The sequence below is a fragment of the Ceratotherium simum genome, chromosome 30 (assembly GCF_057802395.1).
Source record: "Ceratotherium simum simum isolate JZ-2026a chromosome 30, ASM5780239v1, whole genome shotgun sequence".
Classification (NCBI taxonomy): Eukaryota; Metazoa; Chordata; class Mammalia; order Perissodactyla; family Rhinocerotidae; genus Ceratotherium; species Ceratotherium simum.
The window spans coordinates 19,547,951-19,560,816 of NC_141929.1; the positions used below are offsets into that span (position 1 = coordinate 19,547,951).

Sequence of the window (12,866 nt, forward strand, 5' to 3'; positions counted from 1 at the left end):
GGGGCTAGGAGGAGAGCAGAGATTAGAGGAACATTTTAGAGTCATTCCATTTCGCAGCCACAGGGAAAGTCCCCAGGCAAGCGGCTTTTTCCATAAGTAACAGAGAAGGGAGTCATGTTTTATGAAGCCCAAGAAGTGTCCAATTTGCCCCAACAGCCATAGTAAACAGGGCTAGCTTTAAAGGCATTTGCCTCTCCCCATTAGCTTTTTTGTGTGTGTGTGAGATCAGCCCTGAGCTAACATCCATGCTAACCCTCCTCTTTTTGCTGAGGAAGACCAGCTCTGAGCTGACATCTATTGCCAATCCCCCTCCTTTTTTTTTTCCTCCCCAAAGCCCCAGCAGATAGTTGTATGTCATAGTTGCACATCCTTCTGGTTGTTGTATGTGGGACACAGCCTCAGCATGGCCAGAGAAGCAGCGCATCGGTGCATGCCCGGGATCCCAACCCGGGCCGCCAGTAGCGGAGCGCGCACACTTAACCGCTAAGCCACCGGGCCGGCCCTCCCCCATTGGCTTTTAGCTGAATTAGTTGGAGCTATAGGTAAAAATTTCACCTCATTCTACAATATCCAATCTAAAGAAAGATGGAAATAGCCAAAAAATGAGCCAAGGAGTCTCAAATCCCAACTCCTATTCCTTAAAGCCTTCTATGGATCCAGCTCCTTCACACTGAAAGTGTACTAAGGCCAAAAAAGGTATCTGTATAAGAGTCCTTGTGCCTTCAGGAGCCATGGCTGGCTCCAGCTGTGGTCTTCACTGATGTAACTGCATGCCCATGTATGCCAGATGCTGTACTAAGGCTTAAAGGCTATAATGGTGAGCAAAATTCAACCCCAGCTGAAAATTCATGAGGAATTCAAAACCTTCAGAGAGGTGGGCTGACACAATTGTTTAGTTCTCAGTTGCTCCTTCTCCCTGTTGAAAAGACACAGAGAGCTAACCCATGGACAAACTGGGACCATTTGGTGGTTTCCAAAGTCTTTGGGGTGAGCTGGTCCAGGAACTCTGTGAGGACCTTATGAGGCCAGGTTCCATTTGCTTAGGGCCCCTTTATGGAGAAACCTGGTCACTGAAGCATCTCTACTCTCAGGGTCAGCCTGGTCCTTGAGACCTAAGGCCAAGGCCCTATTTCCCCACATTTCAGGGACACTTAGCTGAATCCTTATAAAAATAAAATGGCGAAACCCAAATAAAAACCTTACTTTCTGTTTAATTCGTTTTGCCAAACAAACACAGTGAAAACTTTAGTCTGACTAATTGTACAGAAAATAGAATTTGTAACCAGTAGCAAACATAACAGGATAAACCTAAGTCCCTGGCAAGCTGGATCTCCATCAGCAGGTTACCTAGATCCCCCTGTAGATGGCCTCCTGGGGAGGGAGGTCCTGGGAGGCAGAGAGATAGATCTGCCAGTCCCCATCAGAATCACAGGCTGCACCTGGGAAGGAAAAGCATGAAAAGGAGAACTGATGTTACTTGGATCTCTTATCACTACATATGGAAGAGTTGTCTCTGATTGCTCGCCAACCTCAAGGTGTTGTCTTCCCAAACCCATAGTCCTTGGGCATCCCACCTGCATCCCTAGGGAGTAAGTTTCAAGTTCACTGGTTCTTAAGCCTCTGCTTAACCAGAACCTGCAAGATAAACTGGGGGTGAGGTTGGGGGGGTAGACAAAGTCATAATTGCTGGTGTCACCAGTGCAGAGTCTAAGGTCCCAGACTTCAGGACCTCGCTTCAGGAGGAAACAGGAGAGGATCACCAGCAAAAGAGTCCAGCTGCCCTAAGACTCAGTACTATCAACCAATGCCCCAGGAGTATGGGGCAGTTCAACAGTGGCGGCCTGAGATCTCCCTAGGCTGGCAAGGGTCCGGGAGTCCCGCAGGCCGCAGGGGCACCCATTCACATTCCGTGCTTCTTGCGAATGACAGCCATGGCCAGCAGCCGATCCTTCTCGCGGAGTTCCTCGCGTAGCTTGGCCTCAGTGAGACGCAGGTGGCGGATGCTGCCCTTCATCTCCTTCATCTTCACCTCCATCAGCGCCAGGATGTCCCGCTGCTCGTTCAGCTTGCGCAGGAGCTCCTCCTCCGTGGTGCCTGACGACAACGAGTATGAGTGGTCGGAACCAGTATCAGGGAAGCCCTCTTCCCCCACCACCACCAACTGGGGGCCCATAGGGCATTCGGCAGCCTCCAGCCCTGCCGTAGCAGCCTCCAGCTCTGACGCGGCGGCTGCGGCGGCTGCGCCCTCTGCGGCCGCGAACTCCACTTGCACCGTCAGGTCGATGGGTTTCACGTCTTCTCCGGTGGGAGTGGTGGGCGCCGGCGGCACGGATCCTGGAGGCTGGCTACTGTCTACAGCGGCCTGAAGGGTTAGGAGCACAGCCGCAGAGGCGGACACCAGGTTCGGCTGCAGCTGGGCGCTCTGGGCAGTAGAGGCGGACGGCGAGGGCTGTTGCTGCTGTTGCTGCTGCTGCTGCTGCTGCTGCTGCTGTTGCTGCTGCTGCTGCCTGCGGCGGGCGGCTGCGGCCCCCGCGGGTCTGCGTGCTACTTTGCGCTCGTTGACGCCGCGCAGCGGGAAGATGGTGGGGACGCGCACCGTATAGGTCTTGCGGCCGCCCTGGAAGTGGACGCTGCAGAGACGGTGGCCCGTGGTGGGCTGGAAGGTGGAGAAGCACCCACTGACGCCAGCACGGGACACGTTCTTGAGCCAGAGGCGCCGCAGCTCAGCATCCTTGGGAAACGTGTAGAAGTGCAGCGCCTTGTCCCGGTGCGAGTTATTGTAGCAGCCCGGCACGCAGCACGTAAAGCCAGGCATGGCTGCGCCGCGCGGCCCGGCCCGGCCCACCGGCCTCCTGAGCCCTTCGACGGCCCAGTCGGTCTGCCGCCGCCCGCCCCTCGACGGGCGGCGCCGCGCGAGGCCTTCAGCGGCCTCCCACTACTGCTGCTCTGCGCGGCCGGCGTGGCCCGGCGCCCCGTGCCCAGAATACGCTTCCCGCCGGCCCGCGCCGCGCCGCCCGCCCAGCCGCCCGCCTGCGCTCCGGAGTCGGCCCCGGGGACGCCGCGAAGGACCGCCTGGAAAGGAGGACTACGCCCCCCACAATGCACCGCGCCAGAAGCCGCTCACTTCCGGAGCGGGGGCGGGCTTATTCCGGCAGCTTTCCAGTGCATCGCGACTGCCAACGCAGAGCAGATTCTTCTCCCCATCTGGGTCATCCTGGGCGAAGTACAAAGGCATAATCGGTTGGAACGCTGTCACCCGTACCGTCCTTCAGAAGGACCCGAAATCCTGACGGGTATCAGGTGGCGCGCGCCACTCCACTGCGCAAGCGCCCTGGGCATGTGCCTACGGAAACTACAAGTCCCGCAATGCCCTGCGCTGAACTGGGCGGCTGCGGCGTGGAGCGCCCCCCAAGGGAAAGGTCGGGTTACTGCTGACCAGGATCTGGGCGAGGTTGTGCTGCCTGGCGGAAGCCGTCTCCCAACCCTTTGGGACTGTGAGGTGACGGCGTTCCTGCGGGAGTGGGGTGGGGAATCCCGGCCTTACGCGCTGAAAGACCTCAGGAGCCCCTTGCTCTGCGTTGGGGACGCTGCCCCGACTCAGCTGCTGCTTGCGTTGACTCATTTATTGACCTAAACATACGTAGTCACCAGTAGGCGCCTACTGTGTGCCGGGCACAGTGCAGGGAGTTGGGAATCGTAAGGAGCCAGACCGACCTGGCCTGACTACCTAGAGGGATGAAGGTCTGACTTTTGGATAATAGATGTGATTGCACGCGAATGAATGTCTCATTACAGAAATAAACGTTCCAAAGGAATGAACAGGACAGAGGATTTGAAAATGGGAGGTGGAAGCTCAGGAAGAAGAAAGTACGAAAATGTTGGGTAGGGAGGAAGTAGCCGATTCTTGCCCCCGGGAACCGGCCTGTAAAGCTCCGGAGGCAGCAAAGAGCTAGGCTCCGCCCATAAAGAGCCTGGAAGGGGGCGGCAAAAGCGCGGAAAGATACTAAACTGAGTCAAGTTAAAAGATTTGGTATTTTATTCTGCAGGCGACTGGGGGCTATTGAAGGGTGTTGAACGAGAGGATGGACGGGATTTGTATTGTAAGAAGACACCTCCCCATTCCGTTGACTTCTGTGGGGAAAATGTTCTAAAGGGCAAGAGAGGCTGTGGAAAACCAGGGAGGAGGCCAGGCAGTCAGTCGTCTAAGGGAATTACCTGCAAGCTAGCCCTCCTTTGCTGAGTTCCCCCTTCCCACTTCTTGCCCTTCTTCACCCTTCCTCCTGACTCTCCCTCATTTTTTTCTCTCCTGATTACAGACCACGGGTATGAAATCGAAGACTAGTATATATTACTTCTAATTATTTGATATAAAAACAAAATCAAGCTATTTAAAAACGTGAAAGAAAAAAATAACACTCCAAATTAACTGTTACCTTTTTTTTGTTTGTTCTTTATTATAAAACGGACTCAAAATGTTTTAGAAAAATACAGGACAATGGGAAAAAAGAGCTATTTTTCTGGTCCCAACACCCAAACATTACCATTGCATTTCTGTTTATAACCAATGCGATCCTTTGTTATTTGTGTGGGCTTTTCAGAGCCATAGCAGAAGAAACTCCCATTTCTCTTGGTCTGGGAAGCTGGGGTCTCCACAGCTTGAACCCCTTCAAATTCAGAAATGCATTCTCTAGTATGTGTAGCCCATGGGGAAAAATGTGCCTTCATATGGGTGAATCATTTATACCACAGTAAAAACATGAATACATATTTTGTTAAATGTTTAAATGTTTATTAAATGTGTACAGTACAGCAAAAGATCATTATATCTGTTATGTATTGTCATCGTCATACAGTTATTGATATGGTTCTACTCCTGTCTCAAGAACTACTTTACTAAAAAAATGTTAGTGAGGGGTCAAATTGATATAATTTCTTTATGCACAAAACATTGAATATTATGATGGATAAAATTCTACCTTCCAGTACAGAAAATCACCTCTAATCTACACTTAATCTACACTCAAGACACATCTGGAATGCATGGCTTTCTCCTCACCCCCACTGCCCTGCCCACTCTCTGTCTTGTCATCTCTGGAGAAAGGCAAGTACCTTGTCACATGTCTCCCTGCTTCCAATCTTGCCTCCCTGACAATCTGTTCTTCATATGGCTGCCAGAGAAAATATGATTACCTCTGCTTAAATCCCTCCAGTGGCCTATTACATTTTTTTTTTTAATTTTTATTTATTTATTTTTTTCCCCCAAAGCCCCAGTAGATAGTTGTATGTCATAGATGCACATCCTTCTAGTTGCTGTACGTGGGATGAGGCCTCAGCATGACCGGAGAAGCGGTGCGTCTGTGTGTGCCTGGGATCCGAACTCGGGCCGCTAGCATTGGAGCGCGCGCACTTAACCTCTAAGCCATGGGGCCGGCCTTTATTACATTTAGAATAATATCCAAACTCCTTTCCAGAGCCTTCAAGACAACATGAGGTCTGGCCCTTGCCAGTGTCTCTCACTTCTCCCTCCCTCACTTCATGAACCCAGTGTTTTGTTGTTTTTTTTTTAACAAGCAGTAAATATAAAGTTTAATCAATTATGTAAACACATAGAATAATACTGTGCAAAAGTAAGCATATTCTCAATGGTTTTGAAAATATTTTTTTGTTTTTTCTGTATTATCCAGCTCAAAGCATGACAGATAGATAGATAGATAGATAGATAGATAGATACATGTGTTGCACTTAAGTGGTTGATAGTGACCATGGAAATGTGCCTGCAAAGGGCTAGCAAATTAAGTCAGATAACACAGAGGTCAGATCTAAATTACGAGGAATATTGATATGCTTTTCCTCTGCAGTTCTCTTATTTTGAGAAGCAAGAATCCAATTTTTTCTTTGCTCTGTTTTTTAACACAAGCACATATATGCCCATGCCTGTTTCCAGTATCTGATACTTTACACCCAGTCTAGAAGCAAACATGAGAACTCCACAGGAGACTCAGAACCCAAGTTCTAATTCAGTTCCCATGAAAATTTAAGAAAAGTGTAGGGGGCCGGCCCCGTGGCTTAGCGGTTAAGTGCACGCGCTCTGATGCTGGCGGCCCGGGTTCGGATCCCGGGAGCGCCCCGAGGCACCACTTCTCCGTCCAACGCGAGGCTGAGTCCCACGTACAGCAACTAGAAGGATGTGAACCTATGACGTACAACTATCTACTGGGGCTTTGGGGGGAAAAACTGAATAAATAAAATCTTTAAAAAAAAAAAAAAAGAAAAGTGTAGGGCTGTAAATTGGTGAAAACTGTGGTAATGGAGTCTCCAGCATTAACAGAACTTTTGAAAGCCAGAATTCATCTCAAAATTGCACGTGTTTGGAGATCATAAAATGTAGCCCCCAAGTCTGCAAACTGATCTCTTCTGATAGACAGATATCCCACAGACAGGGGTTTTTACAAATGCAAATCTGACCAAGTTACATATAGGATAAAATTATTTTTCCTGGCCCAAGTGTGTCTCTCTTCATCTTCGGAGAGGGAGATGGGAATGAAAGACATTCCTTTTTTGTTTTTTTTTTGGTGAGGAAGATCAGCCATGAGCTAACATCCGATGCCAATCCTCCTCTTTTTTGCTGAGGAAGATTGGCCCTGGGCTAACATCCGTGCCCATCTTCCTCTACTTTATACTGGACACCACCACAGCATGGCTTGACAAGCAGTGCGTCCGTGTGCGCCTGGGGCGGAACCCGGGCCACCAGCAGCGGAGCGCGTGCCCTTAACCGCTAATCCACGGGCTGGCCCATGACTGCTATTTATTGATGGCCTGGCTTAGTATTTGTCAGACCTTGAGTTAAACATTATCTCATTGAATCATTACAAGCCCCTTATTAAGTGAGTATCATCCTCAATTTATAGATGAGGAAACCAAGGCTTCCACTGGTTGCACACATTTGCCCAGGCTCACTCCCAAATTCAGTTTGCAAACCTCGCCCCCCACACACACCAAGTTCAGCAAAGCAATGGAGCTGGAACTGCAATTCCCGTGGGGCTGTGCGGTAGCATCGCGAGAGTTGGCTTAAATGCAGCGGCGGGAGGGCGACGTTTGTGGCTAGCCCTGCGGTTGGGAGGGCGAACGGCTGAGGCGATGGCGGACAGTGGCAACCCCGACAGCGAGCCTACGACGCGCACGCTGCTGCGGCGCGTGCTGGATACAGCGGACCCCCGCACCCCGCGGCGACCCCGGAATGCTCGGGCTGGGTATGTGTGGGCGCCGCCCGAGCTCAAGAGCAACCTGAGGGACTGGGTGGTGGGGTCCAGCGCTGACTTTGTTTGGAGAGGGAAGCCGAGTACCGGAGAGGAGTAGAGCCCAGGGCTCTGAGAACTAGCTCCACTCCCCTAACTGGGCTCGGGTCAGCTGTTTGTGCCCCCAACCCCCCGGGACTCCAGGCCGCTTGGGACCACAGAACTCAACTATGCCCGCGTCTTTGGGTGTCCGCCTCTAGAGGCGAAGGATAGGCGCTCAGAATCTGGCCTTCTGCCCTGTTCTCTAGGTCACTTTTCCATGATGTGTCCAGGCATCTGCCCTGAACTGCCTCCCAGGTGGTCCCCACCTTTTCCTGCACATTTAGTCCTATTGTCTCTGTAGCTCCCAGCTGGAAGATGAGAAGGGAGCTGGAGAGCACAGCCTGGGCTGAAGTTGGGAGGCAGGAACTAGAAAGATGCTTTGCGGGCAATTTGGCCTGACTTTGCAGGTGGGAGTGTCAGTTAGAGCTGTGGTGAGCTTATGGTGCAAAGGGTGTGGAAGTTGGCATCTACCAGACTGGGGCAGTGCAGTTCCTTTATAGGCAATGGGAAGCCATTCATTATGGGTTTTAGACCCGTGAGTGATGAAGTGGGAACAGTGCTCTGGGAACATTTATGTGGTTCTGGAATCTGAGACGGACTGGACTGGAAAGACCAGGGCTGGAGTGACCCATGTGGAGGTTGCTGTCAGACGCTGACAAGTACTTAAAAGGTTTAAAAATATTTAAATATCCTTCTTGGATTGTTATTTTAATGTCTAGAATGGATACTCTTCCAATTCTCCTCTTGTCTCTGTGGCTGACCCCTACTTCTGCCAAAGTCACCTCTGTGAAGCCTTCCTCAGCCCCTCTCTCTGGCTGGGTCATGATAGTCCCTCTCTCTTCCCGTACCCCTCAGGCTCCCTTTCATCCACAACCTTGTTGACATAAAACTGGCAACAGGGGCTATGGGAGGGGCAAGTGGTTTCTGGGTCCCTGGCCCTGAAGGAAAAGGACTTCAGGCCAAGATCTCTGATGAAAGCTCAACTCTGCATCCTCTAGTTCCCCCTCCCTGCATAATTCAGAGCTGCTGGTCTTTACACAGTGCCCAGAGAGCCCTGCTTGAAACCCCTTCCTCTAGGAGGTTGAGCAGCCAAACAAAGATGACTGCGAGGCGGCGTTCCCAGAGAACCAAGGTAAGTGCCCAGCCCACTGACCACTACAGGGCTCTGGCTACCTTCAGGGAGCCTTGATGTCTAGCTCTGCTCTGGAGCCCACCTTGAGGGAATCTCGAGGCAAAGGAACAGACTGATTGCTTTGGTGCTTTTGCCCATAGTCTATTGGCAAATTGGCCCACGTTCAAGCCAGTGGACACCTGGAGGAACAGACACCCCGGACTCTGCTGAAGAACATCCTGCTAACTGGTGAGTGAGCACTGGCCTGCTGGTCATAGTTAGGCACCAGTCCTATGATTTCCCTCATTCAAGGCAGCATGCCCTGCCAGCCCACCCTCTCCTTGCTGTTTGTGCAGCCCCAGAATCTTCCATCGTGATGCCAGAGTCAGTGGTGAAGCCAGTGCCAGCACCACAGGTGGTCCAGCCCCCCAGACGGGAAAGCAGTCGGGGCAGGTACACAGTGAATTCCCTCCCTGGGCTGGGCTGTTGGCCAGCTTTGGTCAGGGAGCCTCTTGGGGATCCCAAAAGCCAGAATTGGGCTTCTTGGCCTGTCTGAGGTAAGCTCCATCCTTGTAGCCTGGAGCTGCAACTTCCTGAGCTCGAACCCCCAACAACTCTGGCTCCAGGACTGCTGGCTCCTGGCAAGAGGAAGCAGAGGCTGAGATTGTCAGTGTTTCAGCAAGGAATGGACCAGGAGCTGCCTCTCTCCCAAGGTGAGGGCCTGGAAAACACCTGTGGCCACTGTCTCTCTCCTGTCCTCTGGAGAGGCTCAGGAAGCCTGAAAAAGGGCTCTCATGAGCCTAGGTAACTTATCATGGTTTCTTCTTTTTACATTCTCTTGCAGAGCCTCATGGGAATGCTGATGCCTCCTCCCTCACCAGGTGCTGTTGCCTGTTCTGGGGGTTGGTAGAGAAGAGGCTTGGGGAAAGAGTGCTGACTAGAATGGAATCTGGCCATACTGCCCCCTTCCAGTTTTAGCCTCACAGCATGCTGGCTATGTTCTAAGAGATGAGGGCACCAGGGCAGATGGGGGAATCCTGCGGGGAGAGATGCTGAGCCTCAGGTACCTGACTTTCCTTCGTGCCTCCTCCCTCCCACCAGTTCCCTCAACCTGACCTTTGCCACACCTCTCCAGCCACAGTCAGTGCAGAGGCCTGGTTTGGCCCGCAGACCTCCCACCCACCGAGCTGTAGATGTGGGTGCATTTTTGCAGGATCTGCGAGATACTTCCCTGGCTTTGGCTCCTCCAGGTAAGGCTGAGATTTCCCTTTTCTGGCCTGTGGTGAAAGCACTCCCCATGACAGATAGGAGGTGCTGCTGAGTCCAGGGTTGCTACCCCCTCTGTTGGGTCAAGGACAGTGAGCAAGCCTGGCCAGTAGGTCTATGAGGAGTTTCTGTTTTCTTTCCACAAGGTGCCTCTTGTCTTGGTGGGGCCCAGTCTTAGTCCTCAGTGTTTTCTAGGACCTCATATCCTTGAGGAGCTACAGGGCTGAGGGTAGGAAAAGGGTGTAATATGGTGGCTGGAGCTTGTTGGGAGGTTGAAAGGAGCCAGGTTTCAGGATCAGCTAGCCAGTCATAGCTGACCTGGAAGCCTGATTCCAGAAGACAAGTCAAGTTCATCAGGGTAAGAAGAGGGTTCCAGGCAGAGGGAGCATAGTGAGAAGTAGAGAGTGGAGGCATGGGTGACCAGTTTGGGTGGCGCAAGCTGTGGAGCCTGGGAATGGCAAGCAAAGGAGCAGGAACATAAACAAGGATTGCTTTGGAAGGGAGATAAGGCTTAGAGTACAAGGCAGTCTTCTCTCTCTGAAGGCCACTCGGGGTAGACTCATGGGGCCCACTACCCAGGCCCTGGTGACTGGGTTGCAGCAGGTGGGCCTGGAATACACTGAGTGCCAACTGGCCCTTGATCTCCAGATAACAGCCTCAGAACCCTTGTTGCTACCCTGCCAACAGATACTGTGTTGGAGGACACCCAGCCCTTCTCCCAACCCTTGGTTGGCCAGTCCCCCAGTGTGCACCACTCCCTGCCCTGCCCTTCTCACTCTGGGGCTGAAGATGCTGAGAGAGCTGTCAGTCACAGGACACGGAGCAGTGGGCCTAGGCTGCAGAACAACAGTGAGTATGTGGGGCAGGTGGCCAGGAGCCAAGCCTAGCTTGGGCGAGAATTGGCACTGGTGGTTTTCCCTGCTTTCCCCCACCCCCCACCTCTTGGCTGTTGATCCCTCCTCCATCCAAGAGCAGCAGAGTCAGTGTTGGGCCAGGAGACTCCAAACCAGTACCCTAGGGCTGCCTCTGGCCTTCTCTTTTCCTTGATGTGCTATGATGGTTTTACTACTCCATCTTTACCCTTCTCAGAGCTACAGCCTTGGCCTACTGCTTCTCTAGCCTGTATTCTCTCCTCTTGATTCAGGTCCTGGGAAACCAGCCCAACTTCTGGCCGGAAGAGCAGAGGAGGTTGATGCCCTTGCTATGAGTTTCTCACACAGCAGCAGTAGTATCTTTGGAGAAGTTGCAGTAGAGCCCTTACAGGATGGAGTTGGTGAGGAGGCAGAGGAAAGAATGGAAGAAAGCTTGAGCATGAGCAAAGTGAAGGAGGCAGCAAGAGCACAAGGATCTGCCAGAGCAGAAGAGCCTGAGGGACACACACAGGTGACAGAAGCAGAGGGATCCCAGGGGGCTATTGAGACCAAGGAGCCTGAAGGATCTTCAGGGGATGTGGACACCTCTGGTAGGACAGGTAAGGGGCCCAGTGCAGGGATCAGGGGGTGAGTGGGTAAGTGACAACTGTGTTCAGGCCCAGCCTTGGAGGAGGAGCTTTTCTGGGCACAGGTAGTGTTCGGCCAGGGAGACTCTGAGGGGCCCCTTGCTTGGCTGGCCAGAGCTAGATGGGGCCCTGAGGAACAGGACAAAGAGGCTGTGGGCCTTCAGGGTTGAGTGAGATGGTCAGGCCTCAGCCCCCTGTAACCCTGCCCTTCCTCTGCAGTAAGTCCAGAGTTGGCTGCCAGCACCCCGGAGTTTCTTCAGGCCAAGCAACTACAGTGTCTTGAGCCAGCCCCACCGCCTAGCACTGCAGTGTAAGATCTCACAACCCTGTTCTGCATGGGCCTCTTGGGAAGGGGGCAGGCACTGAAGTTAGCATTGGGCACCACAGGGTTATCCCTCTTCTGATAGGTATGCAGATGATTACCCAGCAGAGCACCCTGAGTTGGGCTGGGTGGGACTCACCGAGAGGGCACATCTGTCATCCTGGTGTCTGCTTCCAGGGGCTTAGAGGAGACTAAGTAGGGGAAGTGCCTAGGTTGGTATGTAGTCAGAGAAGGCTTCCTGGGGGAGGATTAGCGGAATCAGACAGACAGCAGTGGGCCGAGAGGAGGGAATGTCTATCCCGAGGTCTGAGGGTTATGGGCCTGAGCAAGTACCAATTCATATGATGAGCCTAGACTGGGACATTGGGTCCAGACTGTGGAGGATCAGGGCCCCAGGGCAAGACCAGGTGTCTATGTGGCCCCCTGTCCCTACTGCCCCCCCAGCAGATAGTTGGGAGTTGTTGGTCCAGGCTGGCCGAGGAGCACAAGGGCCCCAGTCTTGGCAGGAGCCAGCAAGACTTGTCTTTGATTAGAGGCCTCTTCAGGCAGCAGTTAGCTAACTCTGTCCACTCCTGCACCCAGCTTACCTCTGGAGCCTCTGTCGGCCAGGCTTCCTCCCAGGGCCCGAACCCCTGGCCCCAAGCCCCGTCAAGATCCCTACAAGACTAGACTGAGCCACTATGCAAAACTCTTTAGCTTCTATGCTAAGATGCCCATGGAGAGGAAGGCTCTTGAGATGGTGGAGAAGTGGTGAGTCCTGGACACTCAGGGTAGGGAGTGGAGCCCCTCAGATCATGAACAGTCTGTTCAGTCTGTTCTACCCCAACCTTCTTGGCAGCCTGGACAAGTATTTCCAGCATCTTTGTGATGACCTGGAGGTATTTGCTGCTCATGCTGGCCGCAAAACTGTAAGGCCAGAGGACCTGGAGCTGCTGATGCGACGGTAAGTGGGCAGAAGCAGGGAGGTGCTGGGTGTGGGAGTTCTGGTGTTGATTCTGTGTCTATTTCTATCCTTTGCCGCAGGCAGGGCCTGGTCACCGACCAACTCTCCCTGCACGTGCTTGTGGAGCGGCACCTGCCCCTGGAGTACCGGCAGCTGCTCATCCCTTGTGCATTCAGTGGCAACTCTGTCTTCCCTGCCCAGTAGTGGCCAGGCCTTGATGCCTGCCCTGTCCCTACTTGGGGCCACTTGGTTCCACATACTCTTCCAGGTCTCCTCCCCGCCCTCTAGCATCAATAAAGTTTCACAAACAGAATCTGCTGTGTTTTGGTGCATGTCCTGGGACCAGCTAGGCAGAGACTAACCCCCCTCCCCTCGACTCCCCAGCATAA

General features: G+C 52.9%; 2 protein-coding genes across 8 annotated transcripts; one reads left to right on the forward strand and one right to left on the reverse strand.

The window, feature by feature from the left end:
• Positions 1-1,191: 1,191 nt before the first annotated feature.
• On the reverse strand, positions 1,192-3,204 carry THAP11 (THAP domain containing 11). The gene has a single exon (XM_004431743.3). The coding sequence runs from the start codon at positions 2,813-2,815 to the stop codon at positions 1,901-1,903; it is 915 nt and encodes a 304-aa protein (XP_004431800.1). The 5' UTR covers positions 2,816-3,204; the 3' UTR covers positions 1,192-1,900.
• A 3,885-nt stretch (positions 3,205-7,089) lies between these two features.
• On the forward strand, positions 7,090-12,790 carry CENPT (centromere protein T). Of its 7 annotated transcripts, none has more exons than XM_087420085.1 (13): positions 7,090-7,250; positions 8,379-8,469; positions 8,610-8,697; positions 8,805-8,901; positions 9,025-9,161; positions 9,293-9,329; positions 9,550-9,698; positions 10,363-10,563; positions 10,859-11,185; positions 11,432-11,522; positions 12,117-12,284; positions 12,373-12,477; positions 12,558-12,790. In XM_087420085.1, exons 1-13 carry the CDS (start codon positions 7,138-7,140, stop codon positions 12,679-12,681), a joined length of 1,728 nt encoding a protein of 575 aa, XP_087276211.1. In that variant the 5' UTR covers positions 7,090-7,137; the 3' UTR covers positions 12,682-12,790. The 7 variants fall into 7 exon arrangements, with proteins under 7 accessions (XP_087276211.1, XP_004431799.1, XP_087276208.1 ...); XM_004431742.3 differs by having other exon boundaries at positions 10,402-10,563; XM_087420081.1 differs by having other exon boundaries at positions 7,101-7,250; positions 8,415-8,469; positions 8,778-8,901; positions 10,402-10,563.
• The last annotated feature ends 76 nt before the right edge of the window (positions 12,791-12,866 follow it).

Excerpts from the sequence above, each read along its gene's own strand:
- THAP11 (XM_004431743.3), bottom strand. The coding sequence starts at position 2,815 with ATGCCTGGCTTTACGTGCTGCGTGCCGGGCTGCTACAATAACTCGCAC.
- CENPT (XM_087420084.1), top strand. The coding sequence starts at position 8,242 with ATGGGAGGGGCAAGTGGTTTCTGGGTCCCTGGCCCTGAAGGAAAAGGA. Across the intron at positions 9,330-9,549 it reads GATGCCTCCTCCCTCACCAG|TTCCCTCAACCTGACCTTTG; the intron begins GTGCTGTTGCCT and ends CCCTCCCACCAG. Across the intron at positions 12,478-12,557 it reads CTGGAGCTGCTGATGCGACG|GCAGGGCCTGGTCACCGACC; the intron begins GTAAGTGGGCAG and ends CCTTTGCCGCAG.